The 22,969-nt window shown below is 51.9% G+C and overlaps 1 protein-coding gene across 1 annotated transcript in view; it reads left to right on the top strand.

Moving 5' to 3' along the window:
- Window positions 1-18,046, top strand: part of LOC133355880 (protein CBFA2T3-like) — a 79,005-nt gene extending 60,959 nt beyond the window's left edge. Inside the window, exons 7-13 of the mRNA XM_061573294.1 lie at window positions 304-521; window positions 2,154-2,680; window positions 3,195-3,280; window positions 4,507-4,642; window positions 6,564-6,635; window positions 11,954-12,144; window positions 13,355-18,046. Of these exons, the coding sequence (XP_061429278.1) occupies window positions 304-521; window positions 2,154-2,680; window positions 3,195-3,280; window positions 4,507-4,642; window positions 6,564-6,635; window positions 11,954-12,144; window positions 13,355-13,711 (1,587 nt within the window). The 3' untranslated portion in view covers window positions 13,712-18,046. The remainder of the gene's footprint in view (window positions 1-303; window positions 522-2,153; window positions 2,681-3,194; window positions 3,281-4,506; window positions 4,643-6,563; window positions 6,636-11,953; window positions 12,145-13,354) is intronic.
- The last annotated feature ends 4,923 nt before the right edge of the window (window positions 18,047-22,969 follow it).

The raw sequence follows: 22,969 nt of genomic DNA, 5'->3' as shown, positions 1-22,969 counted from the left end.
ATACGGGTCCTTGAGATACCGAGAGACACAGACGGCGCACGAATGGCCGTGGAAACCGAGAGGTGCAGACAAGAGAGGGAGGTGTGGTGAAACGAGAGATGCAGATGACTTACTCCGGCATGGGCGTTCGCTATTTCGGCCACGAGCCCCCACCACCCTCTCCCTGCCGGAGAACGTCTCCGGCACACGGTGTATCATCAGCAGCGGCGGCGGCGGATTCTCGGCAAGCGATGCATCACCAACGTCGCCTTTTCCCTGTATGACGTCCGTCACGTTTGCTTGGTTGTGTGTGTGCGTGTGCAGGCCAACCTGCCGCTGTTGCAGCGGGAGCTGATGCTCTGCGCTCGCCTGGCCAAGCAAAGTCCCTCGCAGTACCTGGCGCAGCACGAGCGGCTGCTGCTGGAGGGGGTCCCGCACGGCGGCGGCGGCGGCGGGGAGAGCCACTCGCCGGTCGGCGCCGAGGTCACCGATGTCACCGTCGGGGAGGTCAACCAGAACGGGAAGCGGCGCGCGATGGACAAGTATGAGCGGCGTGTCCGTGCGTCTGTCTGCGCGTCGTCCAGCGTGTGTGTTCTGTGCGCTGCGATGGTGCAGCGGTTAGCGCCCGGCGCTACGAACTCGCCGACCCGAGTTCGATTCCCTGTCACGGCCAACGCCAGTGACGATTATTCGAACCAGGTCCTGGGCCTCCCCGAGGTCAGTTGAGCCTCAAATGAGTACCTGGTGCGGTATGTAGTAAACATCGCCACTGGGGAGACAAAGGCTGCTGGACGTGGTGCTGGCCCACCCACCCCCTCGTGTGCCGTGCCGGCCTTCATAGGTCCTCGCTAACAGCACTTGCCCCAACAGTCCGTTACAGACTATACGGGGCATCTTTGTTTTGCTGCACTAGGAAACCAGCAACCCGAGTTCAATTCCCGCTCATAGTCACCAACAGCAGCAGTGACGATTATCTGAACCGGTTCTGGGCCTCCTCTAAGTCAGCACAGCCTCAAATGAGTGCCTGATGCGGTGTGTAAACATCGACACTGGGGAGACAAAGGCGGCCGGGCGTGGTGCTGGTCACCCACCCCCTCGTGTGCCGGTGCCGGCCTTCAGACGTGCTACTCGCTGACAGCACTTGCTCCGACAGTCTATTAAGGCTATACGGGGGATCTTTGTCTCGTGATGAAACATGTCTTGTGTGGATGTGTTGTCTGTGATCAACTGTGTGTGTGAGTGATCAAACGTGTGAGTGTCTATGCGTCTGTGGGCGAGCGGGTATTGGAATCGTAATGAAAAATGCAGGGGCGTAAAATGTGTGACACTTTGTGGAGATGCGTGTGACACTCGCTCGCTGCCACATGCTAACAGCAGCTATTGTCGTGATGAGTGCGCGCGCTTGTGCGTGTGCGCGTGTGTGCGCGTGTGTATGTGGGGAGCGGTGGTGCAGTGGTTAGCGCGCTGCGCTACGAACCTGGCGACCCGAGTTCGATTCCAGCTCACGGCCAACACCCAGTGGCTATTATCTGAACCGGTCCTGGGCCTCCCCTAGGTTGACTCGGCCTCAAATGAGTAACTGGTGCGCTGTGTAAACATCGCCACTGGGGAGACAAAGGCGGCCGGGCGTGGTGTTGGCCACCCATCCCCCTCGTGTGCCGCATCGGCCTTCGTAGGTGCTCGCTAACAGCACTTGCCCCAACAGTCTGTTACACGTGCGTGTGCTCCAAGCAAAGGTTGTTGTTGTCTTTGTCATCGACATGCGCACACAGACACACACACGTGCGCAGCATGGGTACAATCACACATAGACGCGCTCGCATGCATGCGTACACATTGCGTCCGCACACTGACGCACACACGCACAAATGCGGACTTACACGCATGCACACGCACGCACACCGCACGCACACATCCAGCAGTGGAAATTTGAACCGAGCGACGCACGCGCAATCCCACACGTCCCGCCCGCCCTTTGTCTAAATGACGTCACGTGACCATCCGACGCCTGCCGTGAAGCCGACGGCGCGGAGCGTATCCGGCCCAACCGGGGCCGGCCGCGGGGTTTAGACCGCGACGAACCTCGGCGACGGGACGGCGAACGCGCGACCGCCGGGCCCGTCGCCGCTGCCCCCGGCGCTGTCCTCACCGCCGCCCTCCCTGTTGCCCTCCAGGATGAAGGGGGCGGCCCTGGAGGGGATCGTCGCTTCTCCTCCTGACGCGGCGGTGGCGGCGGTGGCGGCGAAGCGTGCCCGCGTGCTCAGCCCCATACTTCACCGATTCAGCCCCGGGGCCAACGGCCTCCCCGCCGGCGTCCGTACGCCAACCAGTGGGTTAGAGACGCCGGGCGGCGGTGGCATCGGCATCGGCGGCGGTAATCTCCTTCACCTGGGACACGTCTCAACGACCACCAATGGGGTTGCAGCTCCGAGCCACCACCACCACCAGCAGCAACAGCATCAGCATCATCATCATCCGCAGCAGCATCTGCAACAACAACAACAACAACTTCATCATCATCAGCAGCAGCATCAGCAGCAGCAGCAGCATCACGTGACCTCGCCAGGCGTACCGGGGTCGCCGGCGACGGTGGGCCTGCGGTACGCGGCGGACGATGCGACGAGGGAGGGCTACGGCGCCCGGCATCACCACGTCGCCGACGGGAGGGAGAGCGGCTCCGAGAGACGGAGAGCGCTGATGGGTAAGGAGGAGGAAGAGACCCCGGCAGCACTAGCGGTGGCAGCAGCAGCAGCGTTCGTAGCAGTTGCAGTAACGGGAGTAGCGGCAGGAGTAGTAGCAGTAACAGCAGCATCAGCACAATGTTATCACTTCCGTCATCATCATCATGATTGTCTGCCAGCCAAGTCGCCCTTGAAAAAGGGGTTCTTAAAAAAACTTTGATTCTGATTAACATCATGACCACCACCATCATCACTACCAATAGCATCATCACCCCCCACCACCACCATCATCATCAATACCACCACCATCCTCTCCCTCCTGTGAAAGGGCAGCACCGTGAACCCCGTGTGACCCCCGTGCGACCCCCGTGCGACCCCCGTGTGACGCCGTGTGACCCCCGTGTGACCCGTGTGACCCCGTGTGACCCCGTGTGACCCCCGTGTGACCCCATGTGACCCCCGTGTGACCCCGTGTGACCCCCGTGTGACCTCCGTGTGACCCCGTGTGACCCCGTGTGACCCCGTGTGACCCAGGTCTCCACGGAGCTAGGCCTCAGGACGTGGTCGACCACCGGCTGACGGATCGCGAGTGGTCCGAGGAGTGGAAACACCTGGACAATGTGAGAGCCTCTCTTCACCGCGGTCACCACCACCACAATTACAACCTTCATCACCGGCACCACCAGCACAATTACAACCGTTGTCACGAGCACCACCGCGTCTACCATCAACACCAGCACCACCACCACAGTGGCGAGATGTTGACTACCTCGTCTGGTATACAGGAGGTCGTGGGTTCGATCCCGACCCTGACGCCTGCTGCTGTGTATTTAAAGTTTGCATGTCTCTCTCTCTCTCCCGTGGTCGCGTGAATTTTTTTCCGGGTCCTCCAGTTTAGCCCCACCGCATTTAGAATCAACATCACGCGTTTAGAGTATTTGTCTGCTATAAATTTCCACGTGATAAGCCACTTCATTGGGCTATCACTTATGGCCAGGTCGCTTACAAAAAAGAGATATACAGCTCGATGGGTCTTACCTGGTAAAATAAAATAGTTTATAGTTTAGTTTAATTACAACTCTTATCACCCGCACCACTGCCTCCACCTCCACTACCACAATCACCACCATAATCACAATCATAACCACCACGCTCTTAACCACCGCCAGTACCACAATCTCAACCTCCGCCGCCACTGGTACCACTGCTGCAATCGCTACAGGCTATGGTTTTATGGATGGGGCCTTCTCACGGCAGTTGTCACAGGTGCTCGCTAACGGCACTTGCCCCAACAACCTGATAGAGGCTACACTGGGTTGTTTATCTCTGTTTGTGCACGTGCGCGTGTGTGTGTGTCCTGGTGCGGTGTGTAAACATCGCCACTCAGGAAACAAAGTCGGCCAGGCGTGGTGCTGGCCACCCACCTCCTCGTGTGCCGTGCCGGCCTTCATAGGTGCTACTCGCTAACAGCACTTGTCGCAACAGTCTGTTAAGGCTATACGGGGGATCTTTTTTATTTTTGTGTGTGTCCACCTGCGCCCGCGTGTGTGCATGCGCGTGTGTGTAAGCATCTCTTTGGGGAGCGGTAGCTTCGTGGTTATCGGACCGCATTACGAACCTGGCGCGACCCGAGCCCGAATTCCCGCTCATCGTCAACATCGGCGACGAATATCTTAACCGGTCCTGACCTAGGTCGACTCGGCCTTAAATAAGTACCTGATGCGGTGTGCAAACATCGCACCAGTGTCGTGCCTTCGTAGGCGCTACTCTCGCTGACAGCACTTGCCCCGACAGTCTGTTGAGGCTACACGGGGGATCTCTGTCTCTGTCCACGCCTGTGCCGCAGCTGCTGAACTGCCTGCTGGACATGGTGGAGAAGACGCGGCGAGCGCTCACCGTCATGCGCCGCTGCCAGGAGTCGGACCGCGAGGAGCTGGCGCACTGGGCCCGGCGGTACGGGGACAGCGAGGAACTCCACAAGGGTGAGCCGCCCGCCCGCTCACTCGCTCGCTCGCTCGCTCGCCCACCCGCTCGCTCGCCCGCCCGCTCACAAACCGGATCGCTTGATGGCTCGCTCATTCACTCGCCATCTCGCTCATCCATTCGCTCGCTCACCGGATCGCTCACTCGCTCACTCATTCACTCACCGTCTCGCTCATCCATTCGCTCTCTCCACACGCTCGTTCATTCCCTTACTCATATCAGTGCTCGCTCGCTCACCCCTTTACTCATTTACCCAATCACTCACTCACTCGCCTGCTCACCGTTCTCTTCACGCGCTCGTCTCGCTCGCTGAGGCTAGCCATGGCTGAGAATCGAACCCGCGTGGTTGGGCTTATAGTGCAGTGCGCTAACCACTGCGCCACCGCTCCACGGAACAAACAACACCGATCGAACGAGACCAAAAACCACACACGCAAGCGATTTGGCGCAAACGTCACCATGGAGAATCGAGCCTTGGGTTCCATACGAGAGGGTGGCGGTCGGTGTCGGCTCCTCGGGGATCCTGGGAAATTGTTGCGCTGCGAGGTTCGCTGTTCCGGCCCCACGGCCATCCCGGTTACAACCGCGGGGAGCGATGCACCGCGCGGCGTTGCCGCAAGTCCCCCTTGAACGTAAGAGGGCGGCCAACGTGTAAGCCGGAGTCACGGCGCCCAAGTCCACCAGATGTGCAAATCTTAACGCCGCAAGATGCGCTCGGTTGGGAACAACCCCAGATGGCAATTTCGCGCCCCTCCCGTGAAAACCACTGCGGACCGTCGTGCATGTGTGTGCGGAAACACAGCGGCTCCCTTCGCGATGACCGCCTTTGAGTGTCGCGAATAATAATACTACTAATGGTGATGATGAACAAATAATATATATAATTATTATTTGTTTTTCGATCGAACTTTGTACCCGGGGCTCCATGCCACGGGAAGGGGAGTGGAGTGCGTTGAGGCAAGAGGGCAGCAGACAACGGGGGGGGGGGGGGGGGGGGGGGGGGGGGGGGGGGGGGGGGGGGGGGGGGGTCTTGCTCATGGTGGGGAGCGGTGGGAAGGAGCAGGGCGGGGAGACGGAGAAGGGATGACTGGGCCAATGAAGAGTGGTGGTGACGATGGTGAGAGGGTGGTGATGATGATGAGAGGGTGGTGATGATAATGATGATGAGAGGGTGGTGATGATGATGAGAGGGTGGTGATGATAATGATGATGAGAGGGTGGTGATGGTGATGAGAGGGTGGTGATCATGATGACAGGGTGGTGATGATGATGATGAGAGGGTGGTGGCGACGATGAGAGGGGAAAGAGGAGAGGGAGAAGAGACAAGGAAGGAAGAGCGAGCAGCGAGTGAGCTGCACGGAGGAGCGGAGTCTGTTTTCACAGGGGGCGGCGGTGGGGAGAGGGGGGAGGGGTTCAGAGTGGGAGTGGCCACACAGAAGCCACGTGGTTTACGGGAGGCTTGAGCCAATTTGGAGATAGAGCACCTGTCACAAGAAGAGCAGATGTGCTACTCACGATGCGACCGCTCGATTTGACCCCGACCTCATTATCTATTATATTATTCAGTCTTCCGTTTGCATCGTCATCGTTTTTCAACTTTTCAATCAAAATCCACTCGCTGATTCGATACACCGCGGGCCCGTTCGTTCGCGTGTTCGTTCATTCACTGAAGCGATTCGCCCGCGCGTTCATTTGCTCGCTCGTTCACCAATAAGTTTGACGCTGACGTTCAACTCCGTCACTTCGTTTTGTCGGCCCAACAACGAACTCACGCCGTGAATTCGTTCGTTGGTCGACTCTGCCCCCCCCTCCCTCCCACCTCCACCCCTCCCCACCCCCTCCCACCCCCTCCCACCTCCACGCCTCCCCACCCCCTCCCACCTCCACCCCTCCCCACCCCCCCGCGCATCGCCATCGCAGACGCGGGCCGCGAACTCGGGGCCCCCCGGTCATCTCCCGCGTTCGTTCCGGACGAGATCTGGAGGAAAGCCGGTGAGCGAGACCTCCACCCCCCCAAATCCCCCCCCCCATCCCCCCCCCAACTCCCCCATATCCCCCCCACTCTCCCATCCCCCCCCCCACCCCGGTGCCCCCCACAACAGAGCCCCCCATGACAGAGCCTCCCACGATAGAGCCCCCCATGACAGAGCCTCCCACGATGGAGCCCCCCACAACAGAGCCCCCCCCCCACAATAGAGCCCCTCGCGATAGAGCCCCCCGCGACAGAGCCCCCCGCGACAGAGCCCTCCGCAGTCCCCTGCCATCCTCTTGTTTGTCCCCCATCCGGTGACAGCCCCTGTGAGCGGCTGCAGAGACTCTGAACCCCGTGACCCCTTGACCCCTTGACCTGTTCCGAGACGTCTGCAAGTCGCCGGGTGTGGGGGTCACGGTCACCGCCGAATCTCGGAACGCGCGAGCGGTTCGGCGTTAATTCTGTTCAGGGAGGAGCAGTCGCGCCGCTGTTTGTAATGACGTTGCTGCACGGCACTCGCCGCAGAGAACCGTAGCGACGCGACCACACTCCACGATAGCTGCCGCCAAACCGTGCCACACACCTGCCCGCCGCATGGCCTTGTGGGAGCCTCGGTACCGGTAACGTTATTCTATTTTATTCTTCAGATTACGTTCCGGTGACGTACACGGACGTCATCGGAAAGGGAAAGGGTTAAGGTCGGAGTTGAAGAGGAGATCACGGATGACGGTGGTGATGTTCACGCCATCACATTGCTTCTTTCCATCTGCCAGACCCCCCCCCCCACCCCGTAGTTGGATATGGATGCCCCTCCCACCAATAAATATGCCGCCCCCCCTTCCCCCATCCAAATTAATTTAGTAGATTCGCCACCATCTGGCCAAGGAGCTTTCCCTGGTTTGATAAAGTTGCACGCACGCTTGGGCTCACGCTGAGAGAAGCAGGGACAGGAGCAAATGCATGCATGCATGTACGTACGTTGAACCTCTTTCGCACCGTACGTAGTCAACCGTGCTCAGCGGAGGTGCGAGAGCGCGCGCGCGCATCCACGCTCTCTCGCTCGCGACGTCGTGTGGACGTCGTGTGGACGTCGTGTTGACTGTCAGGCGCGGTGAGTGGGGTCTCAGGCAGGATGCGTTGCGCGCTCCCGAGTGGACGGTCAACGAGGGAGATGCGGCGACGAAATCGACGGCCGTGCAGGTGCTGGAGATGGATGGTTGCATCACAAGACCGCGAGGGATAGTGACAATTCTAGATTTGAAGCTTTCGTGACTGCAAGGATTCATATTCTTAGGTTTTTTTTTTCGGTAAAGTCACGTAGGTAAAAAATTAAAATTTATAAAAGTAAAATAAAAATAAAAATCACGACGTTTCGGAGGCAACACAAGCTTCATAGTGACAACTTGGATATCCGATAATTTGGGGCAACGTTAAGCTAACGTTACACGTTTACTGGGTAGGTCAAGGTGAACGATGATGATGATGATGATGACGTCTACTCAGTACAGTGGCAAATCATTTCAACGTTAGAACCATTTCGGTCGGCATGTTGAATTAAAAAAAACAATTGTCTGTTATTTTCTGACGGCGACGCTGGAAATCTCTGCCATCTTTTAACTGCGAAAAAATAAATGGCAAACGAAACTCAAAACGATTCTTTTTTTAAAATCTCTCCGACCGCCCAGAAAAGAGAAAAAAAAAACGAAAACAACCCCCCCTCCCACTGCCCCAGATGTCCGCGCCATCTGATGCGGGCGCTGTAATTTCAGCGCAATTGATTTAAAGTCGTTTGCGCCCACGTGTCTTTAATTGAGTCTGCGCGCGCGTAATGGGATTGCATTTGGGTTGGATTGTTAGTGGAGAGGGGGGGTGGATAGTGGGGTGGTGGCGGGGGGGAAGTGTCTGGGGGGAAGGGGGGGGAGGCACGGGCGGGGGCACGCATCTGTCAACAACAACAGCTTACGCTTATAATTCACCCGTAACGTAAACAAACGCGTGAGAGCGCAGACAATACGGAGGAGGAAACGGGCCCGGGTAGGAGCGACGGAGAGTGAGCGAGAGAGTGACCGAGAGAGTGAGCGAGAGAGTGAGCGAGAGGTGGGGGTTTTACATAAAGCTAAGTTAAAAAATGTAAAAAAAAATAACGAAATGATGAACGAAGCAAAGTGCCGAATACACCGAGCATCTTCTTGTTTCCACTGATCGTAAAAAAAAAGGAGCAATCGTCCACTTCGCACCAGAGCGGAGAGTGGGCGACTGACCCTGATCCCCCCCCCCCCAGGCCCCCGCCCCTGCTGGGCATTCGTGAAAAATAGAGCTTCATAGCTCATCGGATTCCTCCTGTGGTCCAAAATAAAAAAAACGATTCTGATTCTGACCTGTGGGAAACGTGTTAAACCCGGCCACCATCATAAGGGCCACTGTCGTGAAAACGCCACCAAAGTACGGCAAAATACCCCGGCTCACGGCGGGTGTGGTAGGGCTGGGTGGTGCGTTCCTGAACGGTGCGACGGTGATTATTGAAACGACGGCAATGGATCGAAGCGATTTAACATGGGTAGTAGTAGCAGTAGTGGGTGGTGGTAGTAGTGGGTGGGTGGTGGTGGTGGTAGTAGTGGGTGGTGGTGGTGGTAGTAGTGGTGGTGGGTGGTGGTAGTGGTGGTGGGTGGTGGTGGTGGTAGTAGTGGGTGGTGGTGGTGGTAGTAGTGGTGGGTGGTGGTGGTGGTGGTAGTAGTGGGTGGTGGTGGTGGTGGTGGTAGTAGTGGTGGGTGGTGGTAGTAGTGGTGGTAGTAGTAGTAGTGGTGGGTGTTGGTGGTGACGGCTGAGAGGCAACGGAGAGCGAGTGAGGAACGGACGATGCTGCCATCAGCGTCGTGCGCGTGTGCGGGTTGAGGCGACGCAGCTCAAGGCAGCGGCGGCGTTGATAATAAAGCGACGACGAACTTGCAAAAACGACCTCAAAGGGGGAGACGTAAAATCGGGGTTATCAGTGTACGACTGACAATGGCAGCCAAGCACTAGTCGCACCGTTGTACGTTCCTGTATGTGTGCGGCCAATGAGAGCGGGTCGCTTGATTAGCCCCACTCATTTCTCACGGTGATCACGTAACCCACTGTGTTAAACTGACTAACGTGGCAGAGTAGGATCTTTCGATTTAAAGCTTTCGTGACTGCAGGGATTCATCTTCTTGGTTCTTTCGGTAAAGTCACGTAGAATGGAAATAATAAAATAATAAAAATAAAACATGATAAAATTTCGATTTAAAGCTTTCGTGACTGCAGGGATTCATCTTCTTGGTTCTTTCGGTGAAGTCACGTAGAAGGGAAATAATGAAAGAATAAAAATAAAACATAATAAAATAATTCTCACGACGTTTCGGCCACAACGCAAGCAGCCGTCCTCAGCTGTCTGAAGACGCTGTCTTCCCGACAGACCTGTTCTTCACCTGAGGACGGCTGCTTGCATTGTGGCCGAAACGTCGTGAGAATTATTTTATTATGTTTTATTTTTATTCTTTCATTATTTCCCTTCTACGTGACTTTACCGAAAGAACCAAGAAGTAGGATCTTTGCCAATGTTTGTCTTTGTGTAGGGGATTGTGAATGTGATGGGTCTCCATGGCGGGAGGAGGTCATCTGCATCTCTCGTCTCTGCACACCTCCCTCTCTTGACGACACCTCTCGCATTCCACGACCATTCCTGCGCCGTCTTTGTCTCTCGGTAGCTCAAAGGACAAATATCTGAGAGAGAGAGAGAGGGGTGGCCTCTTGCCCGCTGAAGGCCGCGGGGATGATGGGTTGTGAACGGAACTGGACATCTGTGAAACTCTGGACACGCGTGAAAAAGAGCTTATATGGCTCATCGGATTCCTCCAGTATAAATATTCTGATTCTGCAGGAACGCTTTTTGTAAAAATATATATTTCAACGCGGCGTGACGGATTTGTGAAAGGGACATTGCCCGCTCATCTGTTTAGTAGCCCTCTTCTCTCATCTCGTCTTCACACGGCTCTCTCTCTCGCTTCCTTTCTCTCTCTCTCTGTCTCTTTTGTGGTCGTACACCACTTCGCTCGGTCATCTCACTCAGGAGTTTAGAAATTGGCCGAGGGATTACTCAGCTACAGGGCAACCCCCCCCCCCCAGCAGTTGATTCTGTGAGGTTGTGGGGGGGGGGGAAGTAGTGGGGGGGTAGTGGGGGGATGTGGTGGAGTGTAGCTAATTATGTAGATGTTTCTGTGTGTGTGTGTATGTACTGGAGAGTGGGGAGCGGTAGTGTAGCGGTTAGCGCTACGCTGCACTACGAACACGGCAAACACCAGTGACGATTATCTGAACCGGTCCCGGGCCTCCCCTAGGTCGACTCAGCCTCAAATTAGTACCTGGTGCGGTGTGTAAACATCGCCGCTAGGGAGACAAAGGCGGTCGTGCGTGGTGCTGGCCACCCACCCCCTCGTGTACCGTTCCGGCCTTCATAGGTGCTCGCTAACAGCACTTGCCCCTACAGTCTGTTAAGGCTATACGGGGGATCTTTATCTTTATGTACTGGACAATGCAGCTGTGGGGAGCGGTGGTGCGCTCCGAACCCGGCGACCCGGGTTCGATTCCCGCTCACGGCCAAACACCGGTGCCGATTATTTGAACCGGTCATGAGCCTCCCCCTAGGTCGACTCAGCTTCAAATGAGTACCTGGTGCGGTGTGTAAACATCGCCACTGGGGAGACAAAGGCGGCCGGGCGTGGTGTTGGCCACCTACCCCCTCGTGTGCCGTGCCGGCCTTCATAGGTGCTGCACTCTAACAGCACTTGCCCCAACAGACTGTTAAGGCTACACGGGGGATCTTTGTACACTGCAGTTCAGTAGAAGGCGGTGGGGCGGGGGATCTATTGACCCCCCCCTCCCCCCCCCAGCTTGGCAGACCGGCGCATCGGGATAGCCGGCGGCTCGCGAGCTAATTTCATGATACAGGTTGAGGGATGACTCGGCCCATCATCCCTTCGGGGTCGATAAAGTGAGTAGTGTGGTGGGGAAGTCCACAGAGGGGTGGTCTTACGGATAGACTCACACCTCGCCATGGAGATGTGGAATTTCCACCACTGGCTTTTGCCTCAATGCTCATTTGAGGCAGGAAATCACTTTGATGGTTTTTAGCTGCCTGGAGGCAAACAGAACTCAAACCTTGACTGCTCTTTCTGTTTGTTCCTCGCCCATCGTCAACATCATCACCATCGTCCTCACCATCGTCATCATCGTTACTGGCGTTAATCATTGTCACCGTCATCTTCGTCGCCATGGTCACCACCATCGTCACCATCGTCGTCGTCCTCGTCATCGCGTGAAGAGGAGGCTGTGAACGAGGTGAAGCGCCAGGCGGTGACGGAGCTGCAGAGAGCCATGGCGGACTCGGAGCGCAAGGCGCACGAGCTGATCGTGACGGAGCGAGCCAAGATGGAACGGGTGCTCGCCGACGCCAAGAGGCAGGCGCTTGAGGACGCCGCCTTGATCGTCCTGCAACAGGACGACTCGACCGAGGTGCGGCGCCCGCTCGCCCGTTCGTTCGCTCGCCCGGATGCTCGCTCGTCCACTCGGCCGCTTGCTCACCCGTTGGCTCGCCCGCTCGCTCACCCACTTGCCCGCTCCCTCTCGTGCTGAGCTAAGCCACCTTGTGCCTTATCGCTCAACCGCTCACTCACCCGCTCGTTTACCCGCCCACCCACCCGCTCGCGTGCTCACCCACTTGCCCGCTCACCCGCTTGCCCGCTCCCTCGTGTGCTGAACTATGCCACCTTGTCCCTTATCCCCTGGGCTACAGCTCCCTGCGAGCATCCCCTCTGCCCCTCTTAATTAATTTGTTCATTCTCGTTATTTCACGTTTCGATCCGCTCATTCAACCAAGTCGATATTTCGTTGGCTTGTTTGTTCACGCGTTCATTCATTCACGAATTAAATCCCTTGTTGGTCCATTCACGAATGCATTTATTTGCTCGTTCACTTATTCGTCCATTCACTCATCTCTTCGTGAGAATGTCTCGCTCCGATTTCCTCCCACATGTCAACACTCGTTAAATTGGCCGAAAACTTCTCGGTATGTATCAGAGGTCGCAAACGGGTTTTGATTGCTTACCCGTATCCGTACCCGGCCGCACCAGGGTCGCAAACGGTTACCCGCACCCGTACCCGGCCGTACCCGTACCCTACCCGTACCCGGCCGGGTACGGGTAGGGTACGGGTATCGGGTACCCGATTGCGACCTCTGGGATGAAGCCTTGTTGCAGGCGCGGGTGGGTTGATTCTAGGAACTTGAATTTTGAGAAGAGACAAGACGTTGGGAAATGAGTGACAAACGGTGACTCACCAGTGACTCACGGCCTACCCGTACCCGTACCCAGCTGCACCAGGGTCGCAAACGAGTACCCGTACCCGGCTGGGTACGGGTAGCCGGCTGGGTACGGGTAGCCGGGTATCGGGTAGGGTATCAGGTACCCGGTTGCGACCTCTGGTATGTATGCTACCGTGGAGCTTGGGCAATTGGTGGCACCAGCTCACGCGCCAGTCTGCCTTCTCGCTTGTCTGTGGCTCCTCGCCTCTCCGTGTCGTTCTCTCTCTCCGAGAGTGAGCGAATGACGTTGTGCGCGTTACAAGTTGAAATAATGATTATTATTATTACAGAGCCCATGCGTGTACGTGATTATTTTCTTTCTTCCCCCGTTTTTCGCCCCCGCCGCCGTTTGTTCCGCTGCAGAGCTGCTGGAACTGCGGGCGCAAGGCGAGCGAGACCTGCAGCGGCTGCAACTCGGCGCGCTACTGCGGCGCGTTCTGCCAGCACAAGGACTGGGAGCGCCACCACCACGTGTGCGGTATGGCGCAGCACAAGAAGCTGTCCCAACAGCAGCAGCAGCAGCACCACCACCAGCAGCAGCAGCAGCAGCAACAGCAGCAGCAGCATATTCCCGAGGCGATGTCTACGGAACCGCCATCCCCAAGTATCTCGCCAGGTCCTGGAGGAGGGTCGCCTGCAAGCGTGGTCAAGATTCAGTCGGGCACCCCGAGACCGGCCACTCCGGACGACTCGGTCGTGGTCGAGCCAGGGTCCTGCTAAGTCGCCCATGGAAACTGTTGCCTACTTTTAAGGCCTTGCATTTTTTTTCGTCAATTTTAATTTTTGTTTGGAGTTTTACGACGGTGGATCGAATGTTACAGAAGCTTTGCAGTTTTACCCGCTCGCCCTCCCGTCCCTTTGGCGGTTTGCGATTACTTTACAATCTGATCATTTTATAATCTGATTCTTTTATGCATTTGGTGAGGCTCACACCCGCTGAACGCTACGCAGTAAAACAACAATGACACGTGCGTGATTCGAGCCGTCGCCCGCCGCTTATAAAGTATGCGCGACACTCGATTTAAATCGATGAAAAGCATTTTTTTTTTATTAAAGCTAATTTTTTTTTTTACATTTATTGTGGCGTCCAACAGATTTCTGATTTAAAAAAAGGGGGTGGCTGGGGAAGTATTATTTTGATATTCATAACAAAAAATAATTGGTGCAGAAATCCACCAACCAGGTGGGGGGGGAGGGGTTCAGAAAAAAAAAACAGAAATATTTCTGCTGTTTCCGTTTGGACGTCTTCCACAAAACGGTGGTGAAATGGTGACAACAACAGCAACAACAACAACAACGACAAAACCCCAACGTCGAAAGCAACGAAGGTGTTAATGGTGGAGTTTTTTTTTTTACTTAAAAAATATACGAACGAACGAGATGGCTTCACCGCAGGGACGCGCGTTTTGCGTTCAATGGGAGCGGGGGACTTGATGGCTTATTTCACCTTTCTACCCGTGGGACGGCAGCAAAGCGATGGAGACGGGGGGGGGGGGGAAGGGGTGGGGAAGCATTGAACTGGACCGACAATCGATGGTCGCTTCAGATTGTGGAACTGGCGGAAACAATTTGGATTTTGGTCAAGAGCACAAAAGATCAGACGTGGGGAGGAGGAGGTGGCGGGCGGGCGGGCGGGTGGCATTGACCGCTCGGATGACTCTCCGGCCATTCTCTTCGTACAAAAGCCGACGGGAAATCGTTTCCTCGCGTTATTACTTTTTAAACGGCATCTTAATTTCGCGAGTTATTTGTAAGAAGCGCGATGTTCTGCTGGTCGCGGTGGAATTTAAGTGTGGCGGCGGAGGTGCTCGTGTTTATTTAAAGGCTGGCGATGAGCGGTTTTTGCCGAGGTTTGCTTTCCCTAAATGTATATTCGGTTATGTTTTAAAACAAGTTTCGACAAACTGCACGTTCACGTGAATGGTATTGATGGCGCGTGATTTCACGCGTTGTTTTATTTTTAAGCTTTGTTCACTTGGAGCGCGCGGCTTTTGATTTTTTTGGTTTTCCGTTGTCAACGGCAAAAGCAAGAGACAAGCAACGGACGATGTCGGATGTCGTTCAAATGTTCTAAATGCACGCACACGCGAAAATCTTACGGGTTTTTACTCCCGAACAGCTCGACGGGACAGACATTACAATTTGCTACCTGCTCGATTGTTGCAAGACTGCTCTCGGACTTTCCTCAATCTGCTTGTTGGAAGGACGTGAACCTCTGTCCCGGACATGCGCTGCTCGATGCAACTGATGTTTTCGGCGTTCTCTCCGGTGCGATTTTGTGGGGTTGTACTGCGAGCGGTGTTTGGCACGGTGTCCGAATCGAGTTTGCCGAACAGGCTCCCGCCGGCATGCGCCGCGAAATGTCAAGACAGCGGTGCCGAACAGCGCGTAGCGGTACAACCCGAAAGCACGTCGCGAACGAGCGCTGCAGCACAAGGCGCGAAAACCTACGTCGGTCATGCGTCGTTTGAGCATTTTCCCACGGACCTACACCTACTAAGGCCATCCTCTCAACATGCACAACTTACGAATGCTATCTGACATCTAAACTGAACGTTTTTATTTTACCAGGTAAGGCCCAATGATAGCTCTTTGTCAGAAGTGACCTGGCAACGAATGATAGCTCGAGGAAGTGGCTTATCAGGTGCAAATTTATAGCAGCGAAATACTCTAAACGCGCGATTCCAAATGTGAAGGGAAAACCCGGAGGACGAGGAGAAAAATCCACGCGACCACAGGGAGAGAGAGAGAGACGTACAAACTCCGAAGATGCAGGCGTCACGGTCGGGATCGAACCCACGACCTCCTGTACACCAGGCGATGTAATCAACATGCAAGGAAGACGCTTCTTGCCTGAGCGAAATAACTTGGAAGAAGTGATGTCTATGTTACTGCACTGCTGTGAACTTGCTACATTGTGAAGGGAAAAAAAACATTTTCAGTGGGAACCTGTTACATCTGCATATTTTTGCTTTCATTTTACCCTCGTAACCGGGATGATGATGATGACGACGGCGGTGTACGTGCATGATCGTTGGACAATGATGTTTTATTCCAGGCGATAAAAATAAAAAACACATCAAGCGGTAGTCAGCACAGATTTCACAGGTTCAATCTCGACCTCAAAATCCATTCCGACCTCACCGTGGGGCTGTTACTCTCGTGCGCTAATAATCACGCTCTGCGTTTAGGCTCGAGACCCCAAACGTCCCGGCGTTGGGAAAGTGCGGCGCCAATTCCAGAGGGCCTCGCCGCGGCGTTTCCGCGCGTGGGTCCCCCGTTTGCGGATGGAGATTGTTACGATGAATTACGTCGGCCGCATTTAGCCCGAGTGCTCTTCGACGATCGCGGACCTCAGTATACGAGCAGGGTTGATCCGTGTGCCAAACATGGCAAATCGACGACGATGAATTAAGAATCTTGGCCTATGAGCAGCTTTTTCGATTTAAAGCTTTTCGTGACTGCAGGGATTCATCTTCTTGGTTCTTTCGGTAAAGTCACGTAGAAGGAAAATAATAAAATAATAAAAATAAAACATAATAAAATAAATCTCAGACTCTGCCTTCTTGACAGACCTTTTCTCCACCTGAAGACGGCTGCTTGCGTTGTGGCCGAAACGTCGTGAGAATTATTTTATTATGTTTTATTTTTATTATTTTATTATTTTCCTTCTACGTGACTTTACCGAAAGAACCAAGAAGATGAACTATGAGCATCTGTTTATTTTTTTTTAAACTGGTGATGTTACCTATTCGGTGTTCTATCATTTTCTGTATGTGTGTGTGTGCGTGCGTGACTGCTTGTAAATTGGAGGGAGAAAAAAATAATCTGGAAAGCTGGCCACAACTTAGTAAAGGTGTCTACTGTCGACTAAACGCAGGTAAAGGCCGCGAATGTGGGCAGATGGTGAGAAATAAAATGTCAAGAAGATTGCATTACAGTAAAATTCACGGGTGAACTTTTATTGTTGTTGTTGTTGATAGTTAACAGAGGTGAAATGCACAACCAATAATTTTGAAGAACTCTCTGAAAGATACAGTACCTCTTCTTCAGCCGCCGTGCAGATTTTCGCGAAATGCTCTTGGCTCGGGTTTTATATGGTGACCGTTCAGTGCTGTGTTACGTGATTGTGTGTGCGTGTGTTGCCGTGTGTAAGTCCAATGCTATTTTACGTGTGAGATAACATCAAGTACCTCCTGGAAGAGACGGCATTTTTAAAACAAACTGGCATTTCCGGTAGGCCGCCAGTTTTCGATCTGGTCATAATCGTCCGCAGATTTTTTTTGACGCAGGTTTTTTTTTTAACCTTTCAGAATCGCGAATTAATCTTCAGTTTTTAAATAGTGGCGGAAATTCCTTTACGCCTCAACACGCGCGCGTGGCCCGATTGACTTGTTGGGGAAATGTTAGTTTCCCGTCTGATTTTAGGTGGGAATGTGCCCCAATGTCTCCGCGATTATCTCCTGAGATGAGGCAGTTGCCAAAGCGAGCCGATGTATTTTTTATTGCTAATTTCGGCAAATATTTGAAAATGGCTCCTGGGGTTCAAAGTCAATCTGTAAAAAAAAAAATAACTAAACATTCTAACTCTACTTAGCTGTGTAAATGTAAGTTTTTTTTTTATGTCAACAAGAATAATAATATGTAAAAGTCTATAAGTCCTCATTAGGGATACTGTTTACCATTAATTGGCCATGATTGAATATCTGCCTAGTTTCTAATTAAGATATTGGCATTAATGTTGTCGGCTAGATTGCGCTCAAGATTGTTTTACGAAGGAAATTGATTATTGCGCCGTACAAACGTGTACTCGTGGTTGATTTGAGTTTTTCAATTCTGGGCCACTGATTTACCTCAATGGGACGTACATCAACACCTGTCCACACAGATAGGTAGAGAGAGAGAGGGGGGGGGGACTTTAATTCCAACCGGTTCTGCCCGAGGTCGGTAACCCTTTCCACGCTCAGCACACAACGCGGCCACTAATTCCTCTTGCTATGGCCGTGGCCAGCAGATACGGGGCCGTCCATAAATGACGTCACGCACCTGGGGGGGGGGGGGATCAGACATTTGTGACGATGTGTGACGAGCGCGGGGGGGGGGGTTGAGAAATGTGACGTCACGTCAAAATGCGCAACTTTAAATAAATATAGACAACACGTTCTACTTAATTAAATTAACGTTTTAATGAATGTTTTCTCCTACAACATCAGAGTGCAGCGCCACATTAAATACGCACAACAATGACGATAGTTTAAAGCGATTTGAAGCACGTTTTATTTTGAAAATGGAAATATGGTTTGGGGGGGGGGGGCAAAGCTTTGTGACGTCATATTTGAGGGGGGGGGTCTGACTTTTTGTGACGCCGTGTGACGAGGGGGGGCGGGGGGTCAAAAATCGTCCAAAATCGCGTGACGTCATTTATGGACGGCCCCTACAAGGCGACTCCAATCCACCAGCATGGCCCAGAAAATACTTGCTGAGAAATTCCTCCGTGGTGCGTAGACTTCGTTGTGAAGTTCCCTGCGTGTCAGAGTTGACCGTGACCTGCACCACAATTGGTTTGCTAAGTGGTTGATAAACAACCCACATGCCAGCATTGGGCCGAGCTAAGTGATCTTACACCGTAGCGTTTGTGCCAGGCTAGGTGCACTTCGAGGCGACGTTGTTTAAAAAAAAAAAATACAAACGCACAGGCAGGGAGACGTTCCTGTACAAATAGAGCAAATACAATCGTCCAGGTTTGTGAGAATGTCGGTGGACTCTCACATGGTTAAATAAAGGACACGAATCATAACCTTGGTGCTGGATGTTAAACTTGCAACGAACATTCCCCAGTAAACATGCAAACCGTTGGCCTAATGTTCCATGTTTTCTGGCAGGGACGTGCGGTCAGGGGAGGCAGGGGAGGCAGGGCCTTACCTGTAATACTCCAATGAAAATAAGTGTTACTAAAAAAAAAAATATGAAGATTTTCCCACTGATCTGTGTTAGAAATGTCAATTCTGTACGATTCCAATAATTTTTATCGTCAAAATCGCCAAATTTGCGGAGCTCCGTTGCAAATAGAGGAAGAGACGAGAGGTGAGGCAGCGACGAGCTCAGCCTCCCCTCTGATTGCGCAACCCCTCAGTAACTGGATGGAGCGCGGGCAATAAGCGCGTGCCTGTTACTATCTCAGTATGTCACCAATGTCATGTTTGTAGACCCCTTCATTTCATGTCTTCGCCTTCCATACTCCAGGTAACTTATTTCACGGAGGTGTATAAAGATCGATTTAAAGCTTTCGTGACTGCAGGGATTCATCTTCTTGGTTCTTTCGGTAAAGTCACGGCTGCTTGCGTTGTGGCCGAAACGTCGTGAGAATTATTTTATGATGTTTTATTTTTATTATTTTATTATTTCCCTTCTACGTGACTTTACCGAAAGAACCAAGAAGGTGTATAAAGATATTTAGGCTCGCTGGTCTCGTCATAAACCTGCAATGAAAAAGCACGAGGGGAGGCAGCTATCACATCTGCCTCACCGAGGGGGGCGTGCCAGACACGTGTAAGACATGCCCCTCCCCCTTAGTGAGGACACGCCCTCCTCAGTGTGTGAATCTGGCTCTGATAATAGCCAGTGCCTCCCCAGCCAATGACCTCACCTCACTGTTTTCTGGGTATAGTTAAAGTATGCCTACCTCTGACAGTTCGCGTTTCTGCTAAATTGGTTAGCTGAAAACAATTAACTTTAGTCGCCTGTAAACATACACACGCAGTTTTTTGTCGTACACAATAAAAACAAGTACTGTCACTTGCTTAGCTTTAAGACGTAACGCGTTATCGGCGTTGGGACCCCCCCCCCCCCCCACACACAAGAAAATAAGCTGGTATTAATTCTAGATTTGAAGCTTTCGTGACTGCAAGGATTCATATTCTTAGGTTTTTTTGGTAAAGTCACGTAGGTAAATTTTTTGTAATAAAAATAAAATCACGACGTTTCGGAGGCAACACAAGCTTCCGTCTTCAGGTGGAACCGTCACAGCACGATAGCTGTATCAAGTGATACGTAGTGATTTTTATTTTATTTTTTATTTTACTTTTATTTTTTTTACCTACGTGACTTTACCGAAAAAAAAACCTAAGAATATAAGCTGGTATAATAAACACAAATGGGGTTATCAAGTGACACTATTCACGGAATTATTCATTTCTAAAATCGTTCGTGAAGTGGACCCAGCCTCGGTCCAAGAGGGTTCTAATAATCTTGATAGCTTAAATTTAGATTTAAAGCTTTCGTGACTGCAGGGATTCATCTTCTTGGTTTTTTCGGTAAAGTCACGTAGAAGGGAAGTAATAAAATAATAAAAATAAAATATAATAAAATAAAATAATTCTCACGACGTTTCGGCTACAACGCAAGCAGCCGTCTTCAGGTGTTCCACTGCTGGTTGACGCACGTGTGTAGGTCCGTCGTGGGGAGTTCGCCGACCATACTTCACCACGCCAGTCACGGTGCGTTTTGGCGAAGTGGTGCAGGGAAAACCCCGATGCCGAGAATCGAACTTAGTTTTTCGCAGTGCGCTAACCGCAGCGCCACCGCTCCCCCCCCCCACTCACCGCAAAACCCCCACCCCCCGCCCAAAATTGGACCAATAATAATAATGTTTTTACTGTTAATAAAATATTGATTATTTCAATTAATGTTGTGATTGTATATACTATGAGATAAAATACCGCACGACTGAGCATATGTATACATACATTGAGAGAGAGAGTGCAATACAGAGTTTGCGTTTTTTGGAGCGTTCATTATACACGTCCGAGGTATTTTGTTTCCCGTTTGTTATTTGTTGACGTGTTTTTGCAACTGCGTTTGAATTGTCCTCCGCGTTTTGAGGGAAAACGTCGGCGGGAGAGAGTTTTTTTGTTTTTTTTTTCGTCGAAATTTAGCGAAATTAAACGACCGGATCACGCATTTTTGTTTTAAAAACTTTTCCCGTTTTGCCGTCAAACCTTCGACGGAAACGGCCTTTCCCGACAACCATAAACACGCCGCGAGGAGTGCGCCGCCAAGTTTTCACACTAACGCCCTCATTGGCGGGTTGTTTTCATTAAAAAATCAATTAGTTCTTCAATCATCTGTGATCTGCGTTGAGTTCATCTCATTATATTTCGATTTAAAGCTTTCGTGACTGCAGGGATTCATCTTCTTGGTTCTTTCGGTAAAGTCATGTAGTAGTACTATTACGCGACTTTGGTTCTTTCGATAAAGTCACGTAGTAGTACTACTACGTGACTTTACCGAAAGAACCAAGAAGATGGGTCATCTAATTATCTTTAACCCCCCCCCCCTGGCGGCTCTATAGTGAGCAATGGTTTGGTCCAAGCCCCTCCCCCTTCTCACCTCCCCCCGTCCAGGTAGATGCACGTTTCGGGGTGTACCATTACGTCCCTTGGAGTGGGGGGGGTGTGGAATTGCATAACGTCCCAATGATTCTAGATTTGAAGCTTTCGTGACTGCAAGGATTTCATACTCTATGGTTTTTTTATTCGGTAAAGTCATGTACGTGACTTTACCGAAGAAAAAAACCCCATAGAGTGACGTCCCAATGGTTTGTAATTATAACGGCCGCTCTCTGCATTATAAATGAACGCAACACATATCCTCGCGAAGATTGTTCAGGTATTGATCGATTAATTGTACAGGGGGTTCTAACTGTTAATGAAATAAAACGTTCTAAAATGAGTATGGTCCAGGCGTCGACTTTATTGCAACGGTGTGGAATGGACGTTATCTCTTTAATCTGTGTGTATCGGGTCTATTTGTTCAAGTTTTATGGTGTTTATATGTTTCGATTTAAAGCTTTCGTGACTGCAGGGATTCACCTTCTTGGTTCTTTCGGTAAAGTCACGTAGAATGGAAATAATAAAATAATTCTCACGACGTTTCGGCCACAACGCAAGCAGCCGTCCTCAGGTGAAGAACAGGTCTGTCGATAAGACAGCGTCTCAATGACACGTCCTGGACTCGGAGCGTCTATTTAAGCTGGGAGGGAAGAGGAAGAGCGCCTTGACAAAATAATTTACATATCAAGAGGATTTTTTGCATATTTATGTAATATTACACTATGTATTATTCTACCCACCCTACTGCGAACCACACTGCTGCGTTGTGGCCGAAACGTCGTGAGAATTATTTTATTATGTTTTATTTGTATTATTTTATTACTTCCATTCTACGTGACTTTACCGAAAGAACCAAGAAGATGTTTATATGTTATATATAACTTCGTGAGGCTTCAAGCCACCATCATTGACGATATCACGGCTAACATCAGTGGCGACTGACAACATAAACCACTCCTGGGGCAACTACATCGACTCAAGTCGTCATCGACTCAAGTCGTCAGTGAATCCGATGAGCTATGAAGCTCTTTTTTCACAGATATATTCTTTGTTGTCACAACAACGAAGAATACAAAAACACGAAAGTACAAGAAATGTTAACAAATCACCCAAACACACAAAATAAAACTAAACCATCCCAAATCTGACCAGGCAAAGGCCCCTCTGAGCTATTGACTTATTGTTCAGAAGCCACCTGGCCGCCACAAATGATTGCAGCTCAACAGAGTGGCCCATCACGTGCACATTTATTATAACACCAAAATAGTCTAAATAGTCTAAACGCACGTTTCTAAACGTGGAGGTGAAAACCGGAGGACCTTTGAGAGAAAAAATCCACGCGACCACGGGGAGAGAGACATACAAACTCCAAATATACAGCGGACGTCAGTGTCGGTATCGAACCCACGACCTCCTGTATACCAGGCGAGGTAGTTAACATCTCCTAGCCACCGTGATGATGATGAGAGAGAGAGAGACACGCAAACTTCAAATTGACAGCAGGCGTCAGTATCGGTATCGAACCCATGACCTCCTGTATACCAGGCGAGGTAGTTAACATCACGTACCACCGCGTGATGTGTTGGAT

The sequence above is a fragment of the Lethenteron reissneri genome, chromosome 52 (genome assembly GCF_015708825.2).
Source record: "Lethenteron reissneri isolate LAM-NWPU_2019-01 chromosome 52, ASM1570882v1, whole genome shotgun sequence".
Lineage (NCBI taxonomy): Eukaryota > Metazoa > Chordata > Hyperoartia > Petromyzontiformes > Petromyzontidae > Lethenteron > Lethenteron reissneri.
This window is presented reverse-complemented; position numbering and strand designations above follow the sequence as displayed.